Below are 26696 nucleotides of genomic sequence, written 5' to 3'. Positions count from 1 at the left end.
TGTCCAGCAGCGTCTAGGCTGGGTTCAGAACGCGGTTCAGGAGCCAGAAGCGCAGATGTTTCTCTCTAGACGGCCTCTTCCAGAAGTCTGTCGGGGGGTCGTCCATTACATTGCCCCACCCCCAAATGCAATATGTACGTACATATGGTAGTATTCAGTGGGCATTTGAAAAAGTGTTCAGATCGTTCATCCATTCACGGGCAGGAGCTGTGTCGTCACGGCAACAGAGATCAGTTACATGCAATTGGAGGCAGGTTACTGTAAGGTGTTTAACATAACATTTCTCCTAGGTGCTTTTTCTCATAACATTAGTGCCTGTTTGACTTTACCTTTTACTTCTGTTAAATAAGTTTGTATGTTGTTGTTTTTTTTTTCTTAAAAAAGCAAACTTCCCTGGAGGATGGTCCCGCCCACCAGCGGAAGCTGGCTCTGCTCAGCCACCTGAGCTGTTCCCTCGGCCGTCACTCAGGAGGGAGGGAGGCGGGTCCTCACAAACTGCCCTATCAGGGGCGGAGCGGGGCAGGTGGGCGGGCCCGCTCTCAGCAAACCCCGGGACCTGCGAGGCTGACCGGGCTCGAGTCTCACCTGCGCTGAACGGTGCAGGTACCTGCGGCGGCGTCAGTGCCGCTGTGACTGGTACCCGCCGCGGGAGCGGACAGGACCGCTCAAAGGGACCCCAGACGCTGGGAAATGGTGAGTGTGCGTGGCTGGGAGACCGGGACGGGGACCTAGGGCCCCCTGGAACCACCCGGGGCAAGACCCGTCTCCCCGCTGGTCAAGTCTGAAGTCCGCGGACGCGAGACCGCGCTGGGCGCAGCTCCGCCCTGGCTTCCCGGATTCACGAGTGGGAGGAGCTGTGGTGCTTTTGTAACCGCTGGGGTTCAGTTTTTTCCTGAGTTTTCGAATTGTTTGGAAAGCAGTGCTCAAATCCAAGATTCTGTTCCCCCGAGGTGGCTCTTCCTAGGAGTGGTGTACATCTCTACATTTCCAAATCCCTCCTTAAATTCCCAAAGCCAAATGTCCGTCTTGGGCGTCACAGTTTGACTTTTCAAAAAAGTGTGTGTGTGTGTTGTAAGGATTTATATTTGTTGTGGCTGTTTTACACGAGGGGAAAGCCGACAGGAACCACCTGGAAGACGTACATGAAATCCTCCTTGGTCTTTCCCCATCCCCTTTCCTGGGCCCAGACATCCTGTGGGAAGTTCATGGGAGGTTCCTCTTGGGGAACTTTCCTGGCTGTTCTCTCTTGGCATTACCGCTCCTTCCCTGGGCTTGTCACTTGAAAACATGTACTAATTTAGGTATTATTTGTTTTCAACGGGAGTAAAAATGCATTTAATTACTGGAGCTTGGAAGACAGTATAAAATAGTTCCAAGCAGGCAGGAAGGTTGTGAACTCAGAAAACATAAAGTACTGCAGCATTACGTTCTATTTTTGTAGAATTCTCTCTTCCTGAGCATGTATAGCAAGTTTCTGACGTGTGTGTTATTTTCGGAGTTTTAATATATAATCCCAGGGCTTAGTCTTGCAAAGCGGAATTGTTCCAAGTTAGATTCGTGAGAAACGCCAGGAAGCCCTGGAAAGCTGGGGGTGCAAGGCGGGGTGGGGGTGGGGAACACGGCAGGGAGGGCTGGGGTAGGGTGGCGGTGATGATGCCCTTTCTGAGGTTGTAGTTACGGCTTTTTAGGCTTAGACACTTATAGATTTTGTTGTTGTCTTGCATTCAGATGATAGTTTGTATACACTGAGCAAGTGTGAAGATCAGGTGTTTTATCTCATGAACCAATGGTTCATGAAATTGGGGGCCATTTGGGTCATAACCTTAAACTAGCGGGAGCGGTTCCATGTTTACAAGAGGGGAGGGTGTGTGGAGCTCTAAGAGTTCAGTCCTGGGCTGCTCAGGTGTTCCCATCCTCTCTCTCCTCCACCCCCCCCCCCCACCCAGACTGACCAACTCTATAGGCAGGGGTCCTCAAACTTTTAAAACAGGGGGCCAGTTCATTGTCCCTCAGACCGTTGGAGGGCCGGACTATAGTTTAAAAAAAAACTATGAACAAATTCCTATGCACACTGCACATAGCTTATTTTGAAGTAAAAAAACAAAATGGCAAAAACACCCGCATGTGGCCCGCGGGCCGTAGTTTGAGGACGCCTGCTATATAGGTTTTGTCTCAACGGGGGTTGTCTAAGCTCCAAATCTGGTGTTGACATAAAAAAGCCCAAATTTTTAGAAAAATTTAGAGTTTATTAGAATTTATTTGGTCCAAATACAGGATAGGCCTTGAAGCAAGATCTCAAAATGAGACAGGCTAGTAAGCCAGGGCAAACAGAATAGGGAAACTGAGACAGATCGTTAAGCAAGCAGTTTGTAGCCATCTAGTAAATCCTATCTTCCCTAAACCAAGGACACTTAAGAGTAAATGGTTTACCGTTCTCCCCAACCGGAGGATGAATAGCTTAAATCACCCCCTACTCAGGGAGGTAGACAGCAGATGTCCAGGGACAGACAGATGAAGTTCAGGGAGTACATCTCATTTTGGTGCATCAACATAAAGATGATGAATATTCTATTGATCCTCCACTAAGACCGCCCCCATACTCCCAGCCTTAAAAACCAAGGACCTAGCATGCAGCTCTCCCTCCCAGGAGCACACATGTCCAGGCCTGTCCCTTCCCCCTCTTCGTCCAAACTCTCAGGGTGTCAGGCTGCTGGCCCCCTTTTCTCTGACTTCTTAGTGAGCCAAAGCAGTCCGGCCAGGCTCATTTCCCCACCTAGTTAGTCCCTCTCCTGTTACTTCTATCCTAGGCCCTTCCTTGTTTCACTGTCCCCAGCTTTATTTTTTCATTTTTAAATATATTTGTTATTGTGGATAGTATTACATATATCTTCCATCCCCTTCCCCAGCTTTAATAAACCTCCTCTGTAAATCACCTGGACTCGTATTGTGAAATCTTTTCTGCATGAAGGCAAAAACCCACACACAGTACCAGCTGGCCCTGTGCAGACCTGTTCAAGGCCAGGTCCCTGTTCTGGTAACAAAAAGACAGTTTGCAGTTCTTTTAACACTTTGGGAGTTAAAGAGGAAGCAGAGAAGATTAGATGAAGGTGAAAGATGGCAAGGCCAGGGCTGGATTCCAGGACAGGACACGGATAAAAATTATGTGCTCCTTTGAGGTTTGTTAAGGCTCAGGGGTCTGAGAAAGACGGATGACTTTCTCGAATTTCAAAGGTGTGTTTGGAACAATGGACAGGGCTTGCTTAAGGCAGGGGGTAAATAAGCATTGTGGTAGGGATCTGTGAGGCCCGAGGCTGGGTGACCCTTCCTGACCTACTGCAGTTAGGAGTCTGTGATTAGATCGCCCTGTGAGGTGCGTTTCCCTCACAGAGCTTTGTCAGATGTATCACGGAGCCCCTTTTCATTCACACTGATGTTCAGTTTTCTTCACGTGGCTTTTTCTTTTGAATTCTAGGGAAGCAGCCCGCTATATTTGGATTCCAACATCAGGTTTCTTCTCTTCGGATATTTTTTTTCTCCATTGACTATTACAGTTCTTTTCTAGTTTACGTTAGCCCTTGGGCTTTTAGTAGGTAAGTTAATTGAGAGACACTATGTAAGGCAAGGAAATTCTGTCATTAATGGAATTTTGGTTCTCTTTAGGCAAGAGAACCAAAAGATGTGAGATGGGTGTCTCAGGTGCTTTTTCCTTTTTTTTTTTTTTTGTCATCACTTGTATGTTTCTTTCTCTAGAGAAGTTTGACAGTTAAAAGGACATGTGGTTATGGATAGGGACAGGCCCGGAGTGGTTCTGCGTCTGAGGCCGGCCGGTAGTGCGTGGGTTCTTGACTTTGTGCAGGAAAGATTTCACAACATGAGTCCGGGTGATTTTGAGGGGATGTTTATGAAAGCTGGGGACAGTGACACAAAGGAAGGGCTTCGGGGAGCAGAAGCAGCAGGAGAAAGGCCAGGCGGTGCTCTGCCTTGGCTGTCTAGAAACATTATAGGCTGCCTTAGCCTACCGGGAAGTGAGAGAAAAGAAGGCCTTGAGACGGGATCCGGGGGTAAGCACCCCTGGTTGCAAGTCTTGTGAGGAACCTTGGAGTTGAGGGGGAAGTAAAAAGTTCAGGCCAGAGAAGGGGCATGGGCATGCTCTAGAGCAGTGGTTCTCAGCCTTTCTAATGCCTCGACCCTTTAATACAGTTCCTCATGTGGTGACCCCCAACCATAAAATTATTTTCGTTGCTACTTCATAACTGTAGCTTATTACAATTGCTACTGTTAATGAGTCGTAATGTAAATATCTGTGTTTTCCGATGGTCGAGACCCACAGGTCGAGAACCGCTAGCAGGGTCGCCTAAGACCATCGGAAAACACAGATATTTACGTTACGATTCATTAACAGTAGCAAAATTACAGTTATGAAGTAGTAACGAAAATAATTTTATGGTTGGGGGTCACCACAGCATGAGGAACTGTATTAAAGGGTCCCGGCATTAGAAAGGTTGAGAACCACTGCTCTAGAGTGAGCCCACACTGGGTCTTTGTCTTTTTAAAATCTTTTTGGCTGCAGGTGAGAATCTTAGGGGCGTGTTTCAGCAGGATATTCATCATCTTTCCATGTACATTTTTAATATGCTGATGCATCAAAATGAGTGTATAGGGAAGTTTGGGATTCTTCTTTGGTCTGTTTTACTTTTATTTTGGGTCTGCCTGGCTTTAATGGGGTTTTGTTATTTGGTCCCCTGACTTCATTTGTCCTTGGGTTTAGCTGGTACAAATGGCATTGTCTTTGTCCTCTGTCTCCCTGACCAGGGTTATTTAAGCTATGTATTCTCTGGTTAGGTAGGGGAGGTAGAAACCATTTGCTTTCAAGTGTTCTTGGTCGGGGAAGATGAGGTCTTGCGATTCACAAGCTGGCTCTAAGTTTTTCAAGTTGTTTGGCCTTGTTTCATTTTCTTGTCTCCGTTTCCCTATTCTACTTGCCCAGGAATTTTCCTAGCTTCTTACTATGCTGCCACAATACTAATGCTAAAGCGAATGAGTTCCTATTTTAATGGATGTGTGGAAAAGCAATTGCATTTCTGTATTCCTTGATATTAGGAAAACACCTCAAAACATGGAAACCTTTGGAATTTCTAGTTCATTTCAGGGGAGGGGTTTAATTAGAAATCCCGAATGTATTATAATATGTGTCGAGCCAGCTCAGCCAGGTTCAGTGAACCTCACAGGGGGCAGTGAAGGATTGAGAAAAGACAGACAAGAGAAAAAAGCTGGGTCTGGGTGGGGTGTGTGGCCTCAGGTCCCCCAGCACTGGGGCAGGGCCCCGGGGGGGGAGGGGGGAGAAGGGGAGGGGCACAGCCTCAGGTCCCCCAGCGCAGCTTCAGGTCCCCAGACCCAGGTCCCCAGACCTGGGCACAGCATCAGGTGCCTCAACGCCGGGGCAGGGGGGGTGACCTCAGGTCCCCCGGCCCCATTTGCATATTAGCTCTTTATGATATAGGATTATATAGGATTCCAGATTCAATTTTGTTTCCAGTAAGCAGTTGTTCAGATTGTCTTGTGTCATTCTGATTCTTCTTGGAGGATTGTATGTTTCTAAGAATTTGTCTTTTTCTTTTAGGTTGTCCAGCTTGTGGGTATATCATTCATAGTACACACTTTGTGTTTCTATTAATGTTGGTTGTAACTTCTCTTCTATTTCCGATTGTATTTTTGGGGGGCCTGTCTCTTTGTCTCTCTCGATCTGTCTTTAGATAAATCCCACTAAGGGTTTATCAATTTTGTTTATCTTTTCAAAGAACCAGCTCTTGGTTTCATTGATTTTTTTTTTCTTTTTTTTTTTAGTCTTGATTTCTGCTCTGATCTTTACTATTTTCTTCCTTCTACTACAGTGGGATTTAGTTGTTCTTTTTGTAATTCCTTGTTATTTAGATTGTTTATTTGAGGTTTTCCTTGTTTATGAGGGCCTGTGTAACTATCAACTTGCCTTTTAGAACTACATTAGCTTTGTCTCATAGATTTTGGAATATTGTATTTCCATTTCCATTTGTCTTAAGATATATTTTGATATATTCTTAGTAGCATGTTTTTTTGCCTTCACATATTTGTGCTTTTTCTAGTTTTTTTTTTTCTTGTAATTGATTTCTAATTTTATAATGTGTGGTCAGATAAGATGCTTGATATGATTTTAGTCTTCTTAAATTTATTGAGACTAGTTCTGTGGACTAATGTGATCTAATTTGTAGAATGTTTCATGTGCATTGGACTTGAATGTGTGTTCTGCTGTCTGTAGATGGGATATTCTGCAGTAGCTATTAAATCCACCTGTATAAAATGTCATTTTGAGCCAAGTTTTTTTGTTGTTGATTTTGTGTCTGGATGATCTATCCATTGATTTAAATGGGGTACTGGAAGTCCCCTCCTATTATTATTATAGTACCTATATCTTCCATTATATCTATTAATTTTTGCTTTATATTTAGGTGCTACTACTAGAAGCCCGGTGCACGAAATTGGTGCACTGGGCGGGGAGGGATTGTCCCTCAGCCCAGCCTGCACCCTCTCCAATCTGGGACCCCTCGGGGGATGTCCAACTGCCAATTTAGGCCCAATCCCACAGTCAGACATCCCTCTCACAATCCGGGACTGCTGGCTCCCAACCGGTCGCCTGCCTGCCAGCCTGATCACCCCCTAACCATTACCCTGCCAGACTGACAAACACCTAACTGCTCCCCTGCCAGCATGATTGCCCCCATCTGCCCTCCCCTGCTGGCCCGGTCGCCCCCAACTGCCCTCCCCTGCTGGCCCGGTCGCCCCTAACTGCCCTCCCCTGCAGGCATGGTCGCCCCCAACTGCCCTCCCTTGCAGGCCTGATCGCCCCCAACTGCCCTCCCTTGCAGGCCTGATTGCCCCCAACTGCCCTCCCTTGCAGGCTTGATTGCCCCCAACTGCCCTCCCCTGCCGGCCTGATCACCCCCAACTGCCCTCCTCTGCCGGCCCAGTCACCCCCAACTGCCCTCCTCTACCGGCCTGGTCGCCCCTAACTGCCCTCCCCTGCAGGCCCGGTCACCCCTAACTGCCCTCCCCTGCTGGCCTGGTCACCCCTAACTGCCCTCCCCTGCCAGCCCGGTCACCCCTAACTGCCCTCCCCTGCCGGCCTGGTCACCCCTAACTGCCCTCCCTGCCAGACTGGTTATCCCTAACTGCCCTCCTCTGCCGGACTGGTCACCCCTAACTGCCCTCCCCTGCTGGCCTGATCGCCCACAACTACACTCCCCTGCCAGCCATCTTGTGGCGGCCATCTTTGACTACATGGGGGCGGCCATCTTGTACAAGGGTTTGAGGGTCAATTTGCATATTACCTCTTTATTATATAGGATGTTGGGTGCATAGATTTGTACAGTGTTATATCATCCTGTTTGATTGATCTTTTTATCTTTATGTAATGTCTTTTGTCTCTTGGTATGGTTTTAATTTTAAAGTCTTTTTTTGTCTTGCTACCTTAGCTTTCTTTTCATTTTCGTTTGTATGACATACCTTTTCCATCCTACATTTTAGTCTATGTCTTTATGTCTGAAATTAGTCTTTGTAGGCAGCATATGAATATATCTTGTTTTTTACTATCCCTTTAGTCACCCTAAATCTTTATTGGAGCATTTTGTTCAATTTCCATTTCAAGTAATTATTGATAGGCACATGTGCTTATTGCCATTGTATTAATTGTTATTTTTTTGTTCTTGTAGTTGTTCTTTTTGTATTTCATTTTTGGCTTTTTTATTTTGGGTATTGATAAGTTTCTTTAATGTTATATATGGATACATTTCTCTTTAAATTTTTTTTTGTATCTATTATATTTTTTTTGGTTGTGGTTACCATGAGCTTCATTTATAACAACTTATGTTTAAAGTTGTCCATTTTAAGTTAATGGCTGCCTCAGTTGAATCATTCTAAAAATACTACACTTATTACACTCTCTCTACATATTACATTTATAATAACATGTTTTATGTTTTTGTCCATTGTTTCTTTCTTAATTATTTAATATAATCCTGATTTTACTACTGTTGTCTTTAACCATCATAGTAGTTTTACAATTAGTTGATCTACTTTTACTAAATGTTTATTTACTTTTACTAGTGAGATTTTTTTATTTTTCTGACTGGGAAATTTTTTTTTATCTCTCCTTTAATTCTGAATGATTACCTTATTGGGTGGAGTATGCTTGTTTGTAGGTGTTTTTCCTTTTACCTTTTTGTTAAAATATATTTTTTTTATTGATTTCAGAGAGGAAAGGAGAGGGAGAGAGAGAAACATCAGAGTTGAGAGAGAATCATTGATTGGCTGCCTCTTGCATGCCTCCTACTGGGGATTAAGCCTGCAACCCCGGGCATGTGCCCTTGACCAGAATTGAACTCAGGACCCTTCAGTCCACAGGCTCATGCTCTATCCACTGAGCCAAACCAGTTAGGGCTCCTTTTACCTTTTTTAATATGTCATGCTATTATTTTCTGGACTGCAAAGTTTCTCCTGAAAAATTGGCCGATAGTCATATGGGTATTCAGCTTTGTGTATCTAGCTGCTTTTCTCTTGCTGCCAAAAAGTACTGATTTTTCAAAACTAAAAATTTAAAAACTGCCACAGGGGAAAAACACACCAAATATTTCCAAAACACTCCTTTCTTTCTGAAGGTTTTACGATGTAATCATTAACCAGTCTGTTACTTTAATCTTAAATGGCCAATGAAGACAAACAGTTCTGAGACTGTTCTTCCACCACCGATTAAGACTAGGTGGCAGGTTATTGGGGATAATATTTATTCAGCCTTCTGAAACCTCAAGGCAGTCTTGGTGATTGCCAGTTCCAGTTGCCTTCTTGTCCACTGCTTTTCTGACACCCACGGCAACTGTCTGTCTCATGTCATGAACAGCAAAATGGTCCAGAGGAGGATGGTCAGAGAATCTCTCAACACACATGGCCTTGCCAGGAACCATATCAATGATGGCAGCATCACCAGGTTTCAAAAACTTGGGGCTTCTTCCAGCTTTTTTCCAGAACGATGATTCATCTTTTTCAGGTGAGCAAATTTGCAAGCAATGTGAGCTGTGTGACAATCCCGCACAGGTGCATACCCAGCACTGATTTGGCCTGGATGGTTCAGGGGAATCACCTGAGCTGGAAACCAGCTACTCCCATTCGTGGGCAGTTTTTCTGTCACCGGCCACATTGCTGCAGTGAACATCTGTGACAGAAACATTCTTGTCATTCAAGTCCACGTTGTGCCCAGGAAGAGTCTTGCTCAGTTTTATGGAGCATTTCAACACACTTCAGTTGTGGTGTTCACTGGAGCAAAGGTGACCACTGTGCCAGGTTTTGAGAGCACCAGTCTCCACTTGGCCCTCAGGGACAGTACTGACACCAACAATTTTGTAGACATCCTGAAGGGGTAGATGCAGGGGCTTGTTAGTTGAACAAGTTGGTGGCCGGATGGAATCCAGTACTTCAGGTAATATGGTTCCACAGGTATTGCCATCTTTTTTTTTTTTAATTTCTTTATTGATTAAGGTATCATACATTTGTCCTCATCCCCCCATTCCCATCCCACACCCCTCCCCACACATGCCCCCACCCCCCTGTTGTCCTTAACCGCTGGTTTGGCTCATATGCTTGCACACAAGTCCCTTGGTTGATCTCTCCCCTTTACCCCCACCCTTCCCTACCCTCCCTCCGAGGCCCGACAGTCCGATCCATGCCTCCCCACTTCTGGGTCTGTTCCTTTTCATCAGTCTATGCTGTTCATTATTTCCCCTAGATGAGTGAGATCATGTGCTATTAGAAATACACTTATAAGAACCGAAAATGAGACAAGCAATAATGGTTATGGTGACAGGCAAATGAATCAGTCTGTAGTGAGTTTCTTTCTGGGCCAACAGTTCTTTTAAGACCCAATTTCAATGTCCAACAGTTCCTTATGTGTACATGTCAGCACTGACATTTCAGTTCTGGATGGTGGACAAATGGTGGTAATGCAGGTCCGACTCTCTGGTTTGGTCCTGGGCAACCTGCAGTGATTCACAGCTGCTACCTGCTAGTATGGGAGGTATTGCCATCTTAATGGGTGACTCCCCATAGCCTGAACCAAGGCCTGTTAGCACCTGGCTCCAACATGTTACCACCATTCCAGCCAGAAATTGGCACAAATGCTACTTTGTAGGGGTTGTTTTCCATTGTATTGATGTAGGTGCTGACTTCCTTAATGATTTCCTTGTATCTCTTCTGTCTATAGGGCTGCTCGGTTTAGTTCATTTTGTTAACACCAACACTTAGTTGCTTCACACCTAGTGTGTAAGTCAGAAGGGCATGCTTACCTGTCGGCCAATTTTTGAAGATACGCCCCTCAAGTTCACCAACACCAGCAGCAACAATCAGGACAGCACAGTCAGCCTGAGATGTGCCTGTAATCATGTTTTTGATGAAGTCTCTGTGTCCTGGGGCATCCATGATGGTCACATAATACTTGTCAGTCCTGAATTTCCACAGGGAGATATTAGTGGTGATACCACACTCACGTTCAGCTTTCAGCTTATCCAAGACTCAGGCATACTTGACAGAATCCTTACCTGTTTCAGCAGCCTTCTTCTCAGTTTTTTTTTTGTCCATCCCACAAAATTTGTACATCAGATGGTCAGTAGTGGTAGACTTATCCAGATCAACATGTCTAATGCTGATGATGTTGATATGAGCTTTTTTCTTTCCAATTTGTTTTTTTACTTAAAAAAATATATCTTATATATATATATTGATTTCAGAGAAGAAGGGAGAGGGAAAAACAGATAGAAACATCAATGATGAGAGAGAATCATTGATTGGCTGCCTCCTGCACACCCCCTACTGGCATGTGCCCTTGACCGGAATCAAACCTGTGATCCTTCAGTCCGCAGGCGGACACTCTATCCACTGAGTTAAACCAGTTAGGGCTCTTTCCAGTGTTGGCTTAGATTTAACAGTGGTTCTCACAACACTGTTCTGGCAGCAAAGCCTTGTCGAAAAGAAAGGAGATTCTGGGTTTTTTTGTGTGTTTTTTTTTTTATTGATTTTTTTTTTTCCAGTGAGAGGGGAAAGGAAAGGGAAAGGGACACAAAGAGTGAAGCATCGATGTGAGAAACATCCATTGGTTGCCTCCCGTACACACCCTGACCAGGGATTGAACCTGCAACCTGAGTATGTGCCCTGACTGATAATTGAACCACCAACTTTCAGTGCACAGGATGACACTCAACCAATTGAGCCACATGGACCAGGGAGAGATTCTGTTTTTATTCAGTCTTTTGGCATTTTAATTATGTTGTGTCTTGTTATGAGTTTCTTTGGGTTTCTCTTGTTTAAAAATCTCTTTGCCTCCTGACATAAATGTCAGTTTTCTTCATCAGATTAGGGGTGTTTTCAGCCAATATTTCTCCATTTAGATTCAGTCTCTTTCTCCCTTCTCCTTCTGAAACTCCTATAATGCAAATGTTAGTATGCTTGATGTTGTTTCAAAGGTGTCTTAAACTATTCGTGTTCTTTTTTTTAAAAAAAAAAATATTTTTTTTTATTTCAGAGAGGAAGGGGGAGAGAGATATACAGAGACAGAGAAATAAATGATGAGAGAGAATCATCGATCAGCTGCACTGAGCCCGCAAGCCGGGCATGTGCCCCTGACCAGAATCGAACCCGGGACCCCTCAGTCCCCAGGCCGACACTATCCACTGAGCCAAACCAGCCAGGGCTATCCGTGTTAACATTCTTTTTATTTTTTTACTGTTCCGATTGTGTGATTTCTATTATCTTGTCTTCCAGATTGCTGATTTGTTTTTCTGCATAATCTAATCTGCTGTTAATTCCTTCTAGTGTATTTTTTATTTTAGTTATCGTATTCAATAGTTTCTTATGTTTTTTTTTTAATATATATCTCTATGTGAGCATTTCCACTGAGTTCATCTATTCTACCATGATTTTGTTGAGTATTTTTATAGCCATTGCTTTGGATTCTTTATCTAGTAGATTGTCTGTTTCTGCTTCATTTAGTTCATTTTTTTTTTTAATTTTGTCCTTTTCTTTAATTTGGAAAATATTCCATTGTCTCATTTCACTTCTTTCTGTTTGTTTCAGATCAATTATGTCTCCCTTTTTAAGAGTGGTTTTGTGTTGAAAATGTTATATGGGCCCCCTTGGCACAATCCCCATTGGTCACCAGAGTCAGGTGTTCCACAGGTGTTTCCTGTGTGAGTTCTGTGTGCCCTTCTGTCTTATTTTTGTGGGTATTGGTGTGGGTACTACCAGGGGTGGGATTTTTTCTCATGCTGACTAGCTACTAAAACTTGTCATGACTGATTTGGATAATTGTGTACAGGGGTTGGCCCCATGGAGCAGGAGTGGCTTTGATGGGTGCTGGCTGAGTCCCCCCACTCAGTGTGTCATTTGTGAGGTAACTTGGGTGTGGCACTCCTGTAAGACAAAGCGGGTTTCCAGGTATGCCAGCTCTGAAGCCTGTTTAGAGTGGTTCCGCTGTGGCTGAGGCCAGCTGCGGATTGTGCAGGGCGTAGAGCTTCTTGGGTAGGGGCAGTATTTCAGCCGAGGTCAGCTGCTGCATGTGCCAGGTCTGGGTCGCTTGGAAGGGACTGTGATGAGAACCAAGGCCGGCTGTTGTCTGGTCCACTGTTGGAACCACTTGGGACGAGGTGCAGTGCAAGCTGATGATGACTGCCACTGTGGCAAGGTCGGATCTACCTTTGGGAGTAGCACTATTAGAATGGTATACTTGTTAGAAGACCTTGGGCAGATGTCTATGTTGGATTCCCTTAGAGTGAGGCTGTGACAGAGGCTGGGGTTGCCCTGACAGTAGAAGGGGAGTCTAATGGCAAAAAGAAAGATGGTATGGTATGAATGAGGTGTGCCTATTTGATGGTCACATCTTAGAGAGAAGTTATTTCAGAGAAAGAGAAGAGATTGGGAAAAGCAGCCAACCGACGGTGGGCTCAGCTCCCTCTCCTAATACCAGGGAGCTTACCAGGACCCTTAAGTACCTCGGCTGCTGCTGGCTCTGCATCTACTGCAACGGAGATTCTGACCCCCTGGTTGGTGGGGACAACAGTTACAGCCTGTCTGTGGCATAGCAAAGGGACTAACTCACACTGGACTCAAGCCTCAGGTCCTTAAGTTCTACATAGCAATCACTTCCTGGGTGAGGCCTCTAATCCTGATAGCACTGCTTTGAGGCCCTCTGAAGGGAAAGTTTAATGGGTACCATGCTAGAGAGACTGCACATTCATTCCTCTGATGTTTTCATGGTGACCTAAAATATAAAACAGGCAAGGGCTTGAGCAAAAGAACAAAAGGAAAAGGGCAATTGAAAATGGTTCAGAATTTGACTTAATTGGAAATTCAAAATATACGGAAAGAATTAAATAAAAAAAATTAAAGGTCACTCTTTGGACTTTGAGTCTCTAAAAATAATTTCAGATTGTTAACCATTATCTGTAATGCAGTGGTATGCAACCTTTCATGCAATTCTCATGTAATTTGGTTTCAAGTTACAGTTATACCTGGGATCTCAATCAATTAAAGCAAGGTACCCCCTGATCTTAGGGGAATTGCTGAAATAATATGAAGGAGAAAGGGGTATACGTCACGTAAAAATGAAAAGTCTGCCTTTGACTCAAGGTCATAGCATCCATTCTCCAAAAATATCCATGGTCATGAGGAAAGCACTGACCCAAGAATCCATTTATTAAAATTAATTAAATTAAGCCGAAACCGGTTTGGCTCAGTGGATAGAGCGTCAGCCTGCGGACTCAAGGGGTCCCAGGTTCGATTCCGGTCAAGGGCATGTACCTTGGTTGCGGGCACATCCCCAGCAGGGGGTGTGCAAGAGGCAGCTGATCGATGTTTCTCTCTCATCGATGTTTCTAACTCTATCCCTCTCCCTTCCTCTCTGTAAAAAATCAATAAAATATATTTAAAAAAATAAAAATAAATAAAATTAATTAAATTAAGACTTCACCACTTCCAAGTTGGCTTTACAAAATTTGACTTTATGGTCTTTACCACTTAGTAATGTTGGTTAATGTGACCCAGTGTAAATTAAAAAGGACCTTCAAGAATTGAAAACTGTAATAAAAAACCTTTTAGAAAGAAGTCATTATCTCGTTATACTTTGAACAGCTGACTTTTGCCTTTTTAAACCTGGAGAAAATGAATGACTTCTCACACTGGATTACTAAAACCTTGAGGTTGTGTTCATACCAAATAAACCTGTATTTCCAGTTCCCGGCATTATCAAAATTACTGACTCCTTCTACTCATTAACTGGTACGGATTCTGTTATCATAGATTTGGGTAACAGTGTGTTCTATTCGGTGCCTGCCTGTTTCAACAGCCACAGTTGGGCTTCACCTTGAAGGGTCATAATACACCTTTACCTGGTTATTCTCAGGAAACCTCGACACCATTATCACAGCACACAGTCTGCAGGTCAGATATAAGCTGCATTTATCTTGCTCCAGGAGAACAGGTATGACATTACATGTATGTCATTCTCCTTGGTGGACATTCTTTTGACATTTAGGACACACATACAGTGAAAAAAGGAGCTTACGAAAGGGAGATGGACCACTGCCCAAAACATATGAGGCCCTAGTGCCTTCATTACTTTTCTTTTTTACAAGACAAAAAATTTAAAAAAAAACATGGTTCCGTGGGTATGTAATAATCCAAGGGGCTAAATAGTTGCATTGGAATGGTTTTACAATTTTAAAATAGATTCTGAAGTAAAAGTTACATATTATCATTATCTGATTCATTTCCTTCCTTAAAGACTCTTTAGCCTGTTTCTCTGCATCGTCCTTTGTATCTTTTGGGATAATTGTTGTCATCCTTTAGTTATTTCACCAACCCAACTCAGCTCTAGTTCAGCTTTATCATTAACTTTATTAAGTACAATGGAAATTGTTTTTGTAACTTCTGTAACAACATCACGGCAGGCCATTCTGTTCGTCTGAAGCTTTTCTATTTCTGTCTTCCAGCTTGTCTGGCTTTGCCAGTAACATAGCCCCAATGACCATATGGAATACCCAATGGGTCAGTCACACACCATCATGTAAGACTTTAACATGAAACTGCGGCCAGAAGTTCCAACAGCACTGTGAAGCGTGTATGCCCATATGTATGTCCATACGTGGCCACTCTGTCTGTGAGATGTTTTAGTGGAATGCTATAGCCAAAGTTAGATCTAAAGATGCAAGCTGCTTCTCTTGCAGTGTCTGCTAATGAACGGGCATCTGAGGACACACCTGCTACCACCATTCCAGAATTTAAAAGTCGTTTTATGGAACCTTCTTCATAAAGTTTGGAAAGGACTAATTTTTGTACCTCAAAGACAGTGCCATTCTTACATCTGATTCCAATAGCTCTACTACTGTTTTCGACAGACTTCATATTATATTCAGCTTGAAATACTTTTCCAGGGAGCAGATAACGTGGAGACTAAGACATCATACTTGGTACCAGTGGAGCTCATGTTGCTAAAACTAGCAGACCATGTAGGACTTCAGAGTTTTTAAACAACTTTTTTAAAAAAATAAATTTTTACTGATTTCAGAGAGGAAGGGAGAAGGAGAGAGAGATAGAAACATCAATGATGAGAGAGAATCATCAGCTGCTTCCTGCATACCCCCTACTGGGGATCGAGCCTTATTTGTTCTCTCTTGTTTTTGCATTATTCTTCACTGAGACAGATTTTTTTAAAGTACTGGTTGTGTTTAGAATAAAATATTTGGGCCATGTTTCAAAATACTGGGTTCATTTTCTTTTTCCAAATTCTGGAATCACCAGATTGCCCTGGGACCAAAATTATAGATCTAAGAATAGAAGATGATTTCCAGTTTTTGTGTTTGTTTGTTTGTTTTGAGATTGAGAGAATGACATCCTCTAAGTTACTTAAATTCCAGATCAGAAACTTGAAGTCTCTGACTCCAGTCATTGATGATTAACTGCTGACCCCTTTAATACTTCATAATTTATTTCCCCCATGTCTTTACATCTATCTGATGCTACAGGAGAGCCTTCATGCTTTGTCCTGTAGGGTACCAAGAAGTTGACTACACGCTAGCTCCACCCCTGTCTATGAACTCTCACCTTAGTTCCCTTTCTAAACTCGATAAAACAAGTCTACGTACCTTTTCATGCTCTCTCAAGCTATTTCATGTCTGCTCAAGAGGGCTGCCTTACTTTCCCAGAGACCCCAATTATGAAAGTCATAAACCCTTTCGTACCCTGTTAGCAATGTGTGGTTTCATCAGCTGAGGGATTTCTATGCCCAAGGGTTGAATTATCATGCTCCTTTATTCAACAAGGGAACTAAGAATTGACAGAAGGATAGGCATTGCCTAGACACCTTGCGTTACAATTGCCTACAGTATTCAGTACAGTAACAAGCAATCTACTATAACACATAGCCTAGGAGTGTGGTAGACTATGCATACCAGCGAAGTTCGTATATGATGTTCCTACAATGCCAAATTCACTTAATAACGCATATCTGGGTGTGTCCTTGTTGTTAAGTGGCACATGACTACCATTTTAGCTCATCAAATTATACAGAAAGAGAAACTGAAAACTAAAACTGTGGTGAATTTTACACAGGAAAAGACACTGCTTCTCCATAGAATATTTTCATTACATCTGATTATTTGTAATCTCCTGGGAGGACTTTAACAAGGTATGGCCTGCTGCACCTTGATAAAACTTGGGGCCGAAGCCGGTTTGGCTCAGTGGATAGAGCGTCGGCCTTCGGACTCAAGGGTCTCAGGTTCGAGTCCAGTCAAGGACATGTACCTTGGTTTCGGGCACTTCCCCAGTGGGGGTGTGCAGGAGGCGGCTGATCGATGTTTCTCTCTCATCGATGTTTCTGGATCTCTATCCCTCTCTCTTCCTCTCTGTAAAAATCAATAAAATATATTTAAAAAAATAAACTACAGCTTAAAAATTCTGGACACTTTCTAATTAGACAAGAGAATGTAAAGCCTCTCCATTAGGTTTCTAAAAAAAAACCAAAACTTGGGTTCCCAAGGGCCACATGGATTCTCATGTTTGGTGATAGGAAAGCTTCTAGTTCTTTAATACATTTTCTTCATTGAATGCAGATTTGACATTCGGACTTAGGAGTGCTGTCAATTGGGAATAATAAGAAAGGAGCTGAATCAGTTTTTCTTACAAGGCATTGATGTTATTAAAATAATAATGTTTGCCTTAGCCAGTTTGGCTCAGTGGATAGAGCGTCAGCCTGAGGATTGAAGGGTCCCAGGTTCGATTCCAGTCAAGGACATGTACCTTGGTTTCGGGCATATCCCCAGTGTGGGGTGTGCAGGAGGCGGCTGATCGATGATGTTTCTCTCTCATCTGATGTTTCACTCTATCCCTCTCCCTTCCTCTCTGTAAAAAAAAATCAATAAAATATATATTTTAAAAAATAGCTTTCTTTGCCATAAAAAGACAAGTGCTCTTTTAAAATAAATAATAAAATAATAATGTTTATTTCACTTGTATAGACTTTTGTCATTTCTCAACATGCTCTGTACCTTGTTATTAGAGACATAATGATGTGACGTGATCATAGTAAAAATGTGTAAGCAATTTCCATGTGTTCATGATGGTGTTAAATTTATGAGGAAGTGTGGAAAGTATGTTTCTTTGATCAAGTCATAAAATAAATGATTGGAGATGATAGAATCATATGTAACCTTCTTATAAATGGATTATAGATTTTCAGGCTGTCAACTTCACAAACTTTACTCTGTACATATATGGATTGTTTTAGGACTCAGTATCTTTTGAGGATGTGGCTGTGAACTTCAGTCTGGAGGAGTGGGCTTTACTGGAGTCTTCACAGAAGAAACTCTACAGAGATGTGATGAGGGAAACCTTCAGGAACCTGGCCTCCATAGGTAAGGACAATGAGTTCCCTTCACTTGCTCAATTAGAGCACAAGTTTCTTTGTTTTTCAGAGAGGAAGGGATAGGGAGAGAGAGAAAGAAAGATCAGTGATGAGAGGGAATCATTGATTGACTGCCTCCTGCAGGCCCTACACTGGGGATTGAGCCTGCAACCCGGGCATGTGCTCTAACCGGGAATCGAATCGTGACCTCCTGGTTTATAGGTCGATGCTTAACCACTGAGCCACGCCAGCCAAGCACAAGTGTTTTTTACCCATCAGCATTTTCTAAGATGTGTCATTTGGGAAGGAATGACATTGACAAATAGTTACAGCTCATCATAGAAATAGAATGTACTAATTTTTAAATAATTTCTAATACTTTGGGATTATTTTTCTGGGTCTGCTTCTTTAGGTAACAAATGGGAAGATCATGACATCGAAGATCAGTACAAAAACCAGAAGAGAAAACGAAGGTGAGTCACACTTAAAAGAGAAAGCAGTGTCTCATGTAAAAAACCATTGAAATTTTAAAAAGAAGCAACCAAAGCAACAGCTTTTTTAAATGTATTACATCTTAGGAGATGTTCACCAAATTGCTTTCTTACATATGATATAAATGATCAGTGTTTGCAAAATACTAGTAGATTAGGGAACAGCATCATTAAACCCTGACTATGAATATCACTTTTATTAATAGCAAGAGTAAACTTGTCTTGCAGAGCCTTCAGTATATTAAACTTTAAACAACTCGGGCAAAACATAAAACCTATACTTTCAGTGTAAATCATACTAATATACTTCAAATATTTTACTGATCAATACAAAGTCTCTAATAAAAATTCATTCATGATGTGTTTCTTGTTTTTTACAGAAGTCGTATGTTGGAGAGAATCTGTGAAGGGAAAATGGTTAGTCAATGTGGAGAAAACATCAGTCTTATTCCTGATTTCAGTCTGAAGAAGAAATCTTTTCCTGGAGGAACACCGTGTGAATGCAGAATGTTTGACAAAGCCTTCATGGATCATTCATCCCATAGTAGTCACACCAGCTGTCACACTGGACAAAACTTCTCTGAGTATCAGAAATGTGGAGCGAAGCCATATAAATGTAACGTATGTGGGAAAGCCTTTAGTTATCTCCAGTGCTTTGAAAACCATGAAAGAACTCACTATGGAGAGAAACCCTATAAGTGTAAGGAATGTGGGAAAACCTTTATGTGGCTCAAAATCCTTCAAAAACACATGACCAAACATAGTGCAGATGCTCCTTATAATGGTAAGGTGTGTACGAAAACCTTTAGCTCTTCAACTTCTCTTCAAACAGGTGAGAGAACCCACTCTGGAGAAAAGGCCTATCAATGTGAAAAATGTAGTAAAACATTCAGGCATCCCAGCCAACTTCACGTACATGAAAGAACTCACAGTGCAGAGAAACCATATGAATGTAGGATATGTGGAAAGACCTTCAAATATTTCAAATCCTTAGAACCACACAAAATGACTCACACAGCAGAAAAACCCTATGAATGTAAGGAATGTGGAAGAGCATTCAGACATTACACTTCCTTAGAAATACACAAAAGGTTTCACACTGGAGAGAAGTCCTATGAATGTAAACACTGTGGTAAAGCTTTTAGTTATCACAGCTCCCTTAAAGGACACATGAAAATGCACACAGGAAATACTCCTTATCAATGTAAGGAATGTGGGAAAGTATTCACTCTTGTCAGGTCCTATCGAAATCATGAAAGGTACCACACTGGAGAGAAGACCTATCAATGTGAAAAATGTAGCAAAGCCTTCATGTATCCTAGTTGTCTTCGAAGACATGAGAGAACTCACACTGAAGAGAAACCATATGAATGTAGGATATGTGGAAAGTCCTTCAAATATTTCAGATCCTTAGAACCACACAAAATGACTCACACTGGAGAAAAACCCTATGAATGTAAGGAATGTGGAAGAACATTCAGATACTACAGCTCCTTAGAAATACACAAGAAGTTTCACACTGGAGAGAAGTCCTATGAATGTAAACATTGTGGGAAAGCCTATAGCTATCCCAGCTCCCTGAAAGGACACATGAAAATGCACACTGGAAATACACCTTACCAATGTAAGGAATGTGGGAAAGCATTCACTTGCCTTAGTTTGTTACAAAGACATGAAAGAACTCACACTGGAGAGAAACCCTATGAATGTAAGCAATGTGGTAAAACCTATAAAGATCACAATAACTTACAAACACACGAAAGAAATCATACCGGAGAGAAGCCCTTTAAATGTAAGGAATGTAGAAAAGCCTTCAATTGTAACAAAAACCTTCAGTTACACGTGAAAAGGCACAATGGAAACAAACCATATAAATGTGAAGAATGTGGGAAAGCCTTCGTTGACGGCTCATCTTTACGAAGGCATAAGAGGATTCACGAATAAAACCTAGTGAATGTAGCCCTAGCTGATTTGGCTCAGTAGATAGAGTGGACTGAAGGGTCCCAGGTTTGATTCTGGCCAAGGGCACATGCCAGGGGTTGCCAGCTCGATCCCCAGGAGGGGGCATGTAGAAGGCAGCCAATCAATTATTCTCTTTCATCATTGATGTTTCTATCTCTCTCTCCCTTCCTCTCTGAAATCAATTTAAAAAAATAAAACACACACACACACACACACACACACACACACATACATATATATATATATATATATTTTTTTTTTACTAGTGAATGTAAATAGTGTGGGAAAGACCAGTTATTCCTCTTCTTTCTGGAGGCATTAGAGGACTCATTGGATAAAACCATGAAGGTAAAGAGTGTGAGAAAGGTTTCATTGTTCTATATATTTTTTAAAAATATATTTTTATTTATTTCAGAGGGGAAGGGAGAGGGAGAGACAGAATCATCAATGATGAGAGAGAATCATTGACCGGCTGCCTCCTGCATGCCCCAGACTGGGGGTCCAGCCTGCAATCTGGGCATATGCCCTGACCGGGAATCAAACTATGATCTCCTGGTTCATAGGTTGATGCTCAAACACTGAGTTACGCTGGCTGGGATGGATCCACATCTTTATACTTGAAAACTCTCACTGAAAGGAATAGAAATGTAAATAACCTGATAAGTCTTGATGGAAATTAATTTATGTATAATGTTCTGGAAAATTTTCAAGGTTAAAGAGTTGTTTTGAAAATTGTAAATATTTTTGTTTACCAAGTTTCTTTAAGTGTTATTAGGATGTGGATTTCTAATACTGTTGATCCTTGAACAACTCAAGGATTAAGGGCACCAACTGCCCACATACTCCAAAATCCTTGTAGAACTTAAGCCAGTCCTCCATGTGGTTTCCCAACCAGACATTGAATGGCAGTTCATCTTTTAAAAAAAGTGTTTGAATTGCTGCTTAAAAGTGGATACTTGCAGTTCAAACCTATGTTGTTCAAGGGTCAACTGTTAATTTCTTTTAGAAATGAACATTATAATTAGGTAATTCTGGGACATGACTTTCTACAATATTACATATTAATAACGTGATTTTTTAAGTCAGTAATATTATCTATTGACTTTGTGAAGCCCGTTAGATCCAAATTGTGTGAATTCCAGTGTATTTCTAAAATGGAAATAGTTTCTTATTTATATGATGTTTTATTTGTTTTTTTGTTCAGTTGGCATTTAAAAAATTACAATTCAATATTTTTTTATTTTGGTATTTGGATTTTAAAAATATATATTTTATTGATTTTTTACGGAGAGGAAGGAAGAGGGATAGAGAGTTAGAAACATCGATGAGAGAAACATCGATCAGCTGCCTCCTGCACACCCCCCACTGGGGATGTGCCCGCAACCAAGATACATGCCCTTGACTGGAATTGAACTTGGGACCCTTCAGTCCCCAGGCTGACGCTCTATCCACTGAGCCAAACCAGTTAGGTCAGTATTTGGATTTTTTACTGGCCTTGTGAAATTTGATGGATATTCCTAGTGTATACTATATATGTTTTTTATATATATGTGTGTGTGTGTGTGTGTGTGTGTGTGTGTGTGTATCATATATCCCTTTATTACTGACAGTGCTTTTTTTTTTACTGGGGGGGGGGGGGCAGAGGTGATGGGTATAAGAGCTTTTTCCTCATGTTCCTTAGCAATAAACAGTGGGAGTAAATATTTATGTGTGTCAATTTTATGAAAGAATGTATTTCCATGTGAATTGTTACTTTGTTATTTTATCTTGTGCTTTTTTTCCTGACTGGCATGTTAGATATATTTTGATTTAAGAGGAGAGACCTGTGATATGACCCAAAATCTATGTTTGGATATATCCCTTTGTAGGTAATATTAGGAATTAGATTTTCCAAGATTTATAGTCTCTGAGATTCCATATTAGACTTTACCAGTAGCCTCACTTGCATGAGTATGGAAGGCATAAGCAAAATGGGCATTAGATTGTGGAGCCATCATATCCTATATAATAAAACCTAATATGCAAATTGACCAAACGTTGGAATGACTGGTCGCTATGATGCGCACTGACCACCAGGGGGCAGACCCTCAATGCAGGATCTGCCCCCTGGTGGTCAGTGTGCTCCCACAAGGGGAGCACCGCTCAGCCAGAAGCTAGGCTCATGGCTGGCTAGGGCAGCGGCGGTGGTGGGAGCCTCTCCCACCTCTGGGGAGTGGGCCTAAGCCAGCAGGTAGACATCCTCCAAAGGGTCCCAGACTGCGAGAGGGCATTGGCCGGGTTGAGGGACACCTCCCCCGCCCGCCCCCCCCCCCCCCCCCAGTGCACGAATGTCATGCACCAGGCCTCTAGTATGGAGATAGAATGATACACAGGGGCTTTAACATAGGGCACCATTTTCCATCTCATTTTTTTTGGATTCTTTTCCCTTCTAGTCAAGAGCATCTTCAAAACAACTACAATCTGATTTCCATTTTCTTAGAGGTATAGTTTTCCAGTGATATCTTCACAAGATTCACATCAAAGATCCATCAGTGTGGCTTTTTCTGTAAGCTGTCTTTTGTTCACCAGTAAACTAGTTCATCTCTTTATGCATGGGACTATTGTCTGATTATTTTTTTCTCTAGGTTATATCTGTATAAGATCTACTTTGTATAGGAAACATCTTATGCTGTTAATAGTGCTGGAGGGTATGTTTTGTTGATTCCCCATGTCATTCACAACTGTGCATTGAAGAAAAAGAACATGGAGTTTGTTTCTCTACTGCAATGTACAGTGGTTGGCTTGACCTGGTCTTTCTATGGAACAGTAAGCACCTTCCTTCTGTCAGGAATACTGGGTATTTTCTCTTACTTTTAGGTGACTGTAATCCTTCAGAATGGTTTCATTTATGTTTCAGTGCATGTAATTAAAACTATGTGCATTTTCTGTCAAACAAAGACTTCTGCACTCATTTCATACACATTTTATTAACTGTGTTTTAAGCCAGCGGTCACCAACCTTTCGGACCTCATGGACCACCTGTGATCTGCGAACCACCGGTTGGCGACCTCTGTTTTAAGCAATAGAATGTTAAGTGTTATTCTGTTAAGAGGGTATGATTCCTATTCAAGGAAACATGACCTTTTTTTAAAAAAATATATTTTATTGATTTTTTACAGAGAAGAAGGGAGAGGGATAGAGAGTTAGAAACATTGATGAGAGAGAAACATCGATCAGCTGCCTCCTACACACCTCCTACTGAGGATGTGCCCACAACCATGGTACATGCCCTTGACCAGAATCGAACCTGGGACCTTTCAGTCCGCAGACCGACGCTCTATCCACTTAGCCAAACCGGTTAGGGCCCTTCCTTTTTTTATATTGTTGCTGTAAAGAGGTAAACTGTATCATGTCATGACCATTCATAATGCTTGTTTTCTAGAAGGTAACAACTATATAAGGAAGTGAGCCTTAACTTGTAAAAAGCTCCATCAGTGATAGTAATATGAAGAGGGGAATAGTGGTCATTGTTATGATTTGGAACTATGTTTCACCATTTTTAGAGATATGGTTATGAAATGCCGTTATGAATATCATGTTCTCCCTTTTTACTGACTGCTTTTTTGGGGGTGGGTATAAGTTTCTTTTGGAGGGACAAAGTCTGAGGGAAGCCCACCTGTGTCCACCCAGAGCAGGGACTATCTTTCCTGAGGGGCCTCCTTACATAGAGCACAGCTACGTCCCCTGGAAGTGGAGACTGGGATGCTACTCATGCATGAGGCCAGCGGACCAGAGACTAGACAAGAGGCTGAACTTGGGATCTGACAAGATGGCCAAGCTGCCCCACAGCATTATCAAGCCTTTGCTGGCAGAACCAGTTCCTAGCATTAAATCAGAACCGGCCCTGGGTAGTGTGGTTGAGCACTGTCCCATGCACCCAAAGGTCAATGGTTGGATTCCTGGTCAGGTCACATGCCCAGGTTGTTGCTGGAACCCTAGTAGGGGGTGTGCAGTAGGCAGGCTATCAATGTTTCTCCCTTCCTCTGTCTCTAAAATCAAGAAAAACATGTATTTTTAAAAAATGATGACATTTTAAAAAATATATTTTTTTTACTGATTTCAGAGAGGGAGAGATAGAAACATCAGTGATGAGAGAATCATTGATTGGCTGCCTCCTGCATGCCCCCTACTGGGGATTGAACCAGCAACCTGGGCATGTGCCCTTGACTAGAATCAAACCCGGGACCCTTCAGTCTGCAGGCCGATGCTCTATCCGTGGAGCCAAACTAGCTAGGGCATGGTGACATTCTTTAAAAAAAAACAAAAACACCTATATAATAAAAGGCTAATATGCAAATTGACCAAACAAAGGAATGACTGGTGGTTATGACACACTCTGACCACCAGGGGGCAGATGCTCAATGCAGAAGCTGTCCCCTGGTGGTTAGTGAGCTTCCACAGGGGGAGCACCGCTCAGCCAGAAGCCCTGAGCCGGCCTCACGGCAAGTGCAGTGGCAGTGGCTGGAGCCTCTCCCACCTCCGAGGCAGTGGGACATCCCCTGAGGGCTCCCAGACTGCAAGAGGGCTCAGGCCTGGCTGAGGGACACCCCCCCCCCTCCACGAGTGCACAAATTTCATGCACCAGGCCTCTAGTAATAAAATAAAAAAGCAAACCATGATCTAAACATATGCTGTGTATAGCTCACTGTAGGTTCAAAGGTAGAAATGGATTAAAAGTGAAAACATGGGAAAGATACATGTGTAAACAGCAATGGCCAAAGTGAAGAGGTGATAAAAATATCCAGCAAAAGATACTGAAAACCAAAACTATTACTAGAGATTGTAAAGGACATTATATCATGCCTAAAGTTTTCAGGTTTATAACTTGCATTTAAAACAACATAGAAAAATATTTATGTTAATGCTTATACTAGCAAAGAAGAAAGATCTCAAGTAAAAAACCTAACCTTTCAACCTTGAAAAGGTGAGGTTCCAAAGAAAGGAGAAGACCAAATAAAAATGAGAGCAGAAATTAATAAAATGTAGAGTAGAAAAACACATAAAACATCAATGAAATAAAAAGAGGAAATTTTTAATAGAAAAGTTAACAGTGAATTAATCTTTAGCTTAGGTTCATCTATAGAAAGGGGGGGGGATGATTCAAATTCATAGAATTTAATAAATACATGTTTTTAAAATTGATTTTATTGGTTGAGTGTCATCCCATGCACCAGGAGGTCAGGGCACATTCCCAGGATGCTAGTTCGGTTCATAGTAGGGGACATGCAGAAGGCAGCCGATTAGCCAATAGAAGTGTCTCTGTCATATCAATATTTCTTCTTCCTCTCCCTCTCTCTCTAAAATTCAAAATATATGTTTTTATTAATTTTAGAGAAGAAGGGAGAGGGAGAGACAGAAACATCAATGATGAAAAAGAGTCATTGATTGGCTGCCTCCTGCATGATCAGGGTTCGAGCCCACAACATGGACATATGCCCTACCGGGAATCCAGCCGTGACCTCCTAGTTCATAGGTTGACACTCAACCACTGAGCCACCGTGGCTGGCTATTTTTAAAATCTTGAAAGACAGCAATGTTTGGACAGATGCTGGTCCAAAGAAAACCACCTAACTCCCCAGCCTGTTAGGCCAGCTTGAACATCAGGCTTATAGGAAATTTATGCCTGTGTTCCATCCCTATAATATTTCTTATAACAAAACAACAGAATAGACATAGACATAGAAAAACAAAATAACCATCTCTGGGAGGAAAGAATCACTGCAAAATACTACTAAAAGCTCAAGAAGTTAGCTTCATAAATATTCTCTGTTGCCAATGTATTTTTAAAGAGAAAAAGGCTCACCACTTTTAACTTCCACCAAACCCTGCAGACCAGGTCTAAGAAACTGACTTGGTAAAACGCTAACTAACCATCTTGGCCAGCTGTGGTCAGACTCTCAGCTGCAGTAATGCAGAAAACCAGCCGTGCCCCAAATCATGGATGCTTTAAAAAAATCAATACTCTTTCCTCCCATTTTCTAAGTTCTTCTAGGCTGGGCTAATAATCTAACAGAGACAGATGAACAGGAGAAAATCAAAGTTTAATGCATGTGCGTGGGGAATTCACGTAAGTATGGAAATCCTAAAGACAGTGGGGCAATATTAGGTATATAAGGCATTTCTTTGGACAAAGAAGAAAGGGGGGAAATAAGGTATCGGATTTCAGAGGCGAGAATGGACAGTTTTCATGTGGTTGAGAAAGAACAGAACACAGAGCAGGAAAATCCTTGCTAGGC

At 42.1% G+C, this 26696-nt stretch overlaps 2 protein-coding genes and 1 pseudogene across 3 annotated transcripts; 2 read left to right on the top strand and 1 right to left on the bottom strand.

Annotated features, from left to right (window-relative positions):
* The first annotated feature begins 598 nt into the window (after positions 1–598).
* On the top strand, positions 599–23351 carry LOC103304565 (zinc finger protein 14-like). Of its 2 annotated transcripts, none has more exons than XM_054717389.1 (5): positions 599–693; positions 17852–17978; positions 18381–18441; positions 18840–19080; positions 22854–23351. In XM_054717389.1, exons 1-5 carry the CDS (start codon positions 691–693, stop codon positions 22917–22919), a joined length of 498 nt encoding a protein of 165 aa, XP_054573364.1. In that variant the 5' UTR covers positions 599–690; the 3' UTR covers positions 22920–23351. The 2 variants fall into 2 exon arrangements, with proteins under 2 accessions (XP_054573364.1, XP_054573363.1); XM_054717388.1 differs by lacking the exon at positions 599–693 and adding an exon at positions 12567–12754 and having other exon boundaries at positions 18840–19075.
* LOC103304560 (proteasome subunit alpha type-3-like) lies at positions 14812–15553 on the bottom strand (annotated as a pseudogene).
* Positions 19307–20487, top strand: LOC129147089 (zinc finger protein 709-like). The gene has a single exon (XM_054717387.1). The coding sequence runs from the start codon at positions 19465–19467 to the stop codon at positions 20401–20403; it is 939 nt and encodes a 312-aa protein (XP_054573362.1). The 5' UTR covers positions 19307–19464; the 3' UTR covers positions 20404–20487.
* Positions 23352–26696: the final 3345 nt, after the last annotated feature.

This window comes from Eptesicus fuscus, chromosome 6 (assembly GCF_027574615.1).
Source record: "Eptesicus fuscus isolate TK198812 chromosome 6, DD_ASM_mEF_20220401, whole genome shotgun sequence".
Lineage (NCBI taxonomy): Eukaryota > Metazoa > Chordata > Mammalia > Chiroptera > Vespertilionidae > Eptesicus > Eptesicus fuscus.
The sequence above is the reverse complement of the archived record's forward strand: the minus strand, read 5'-3'. Positions and strand labels throughout refer to the sequence as shown.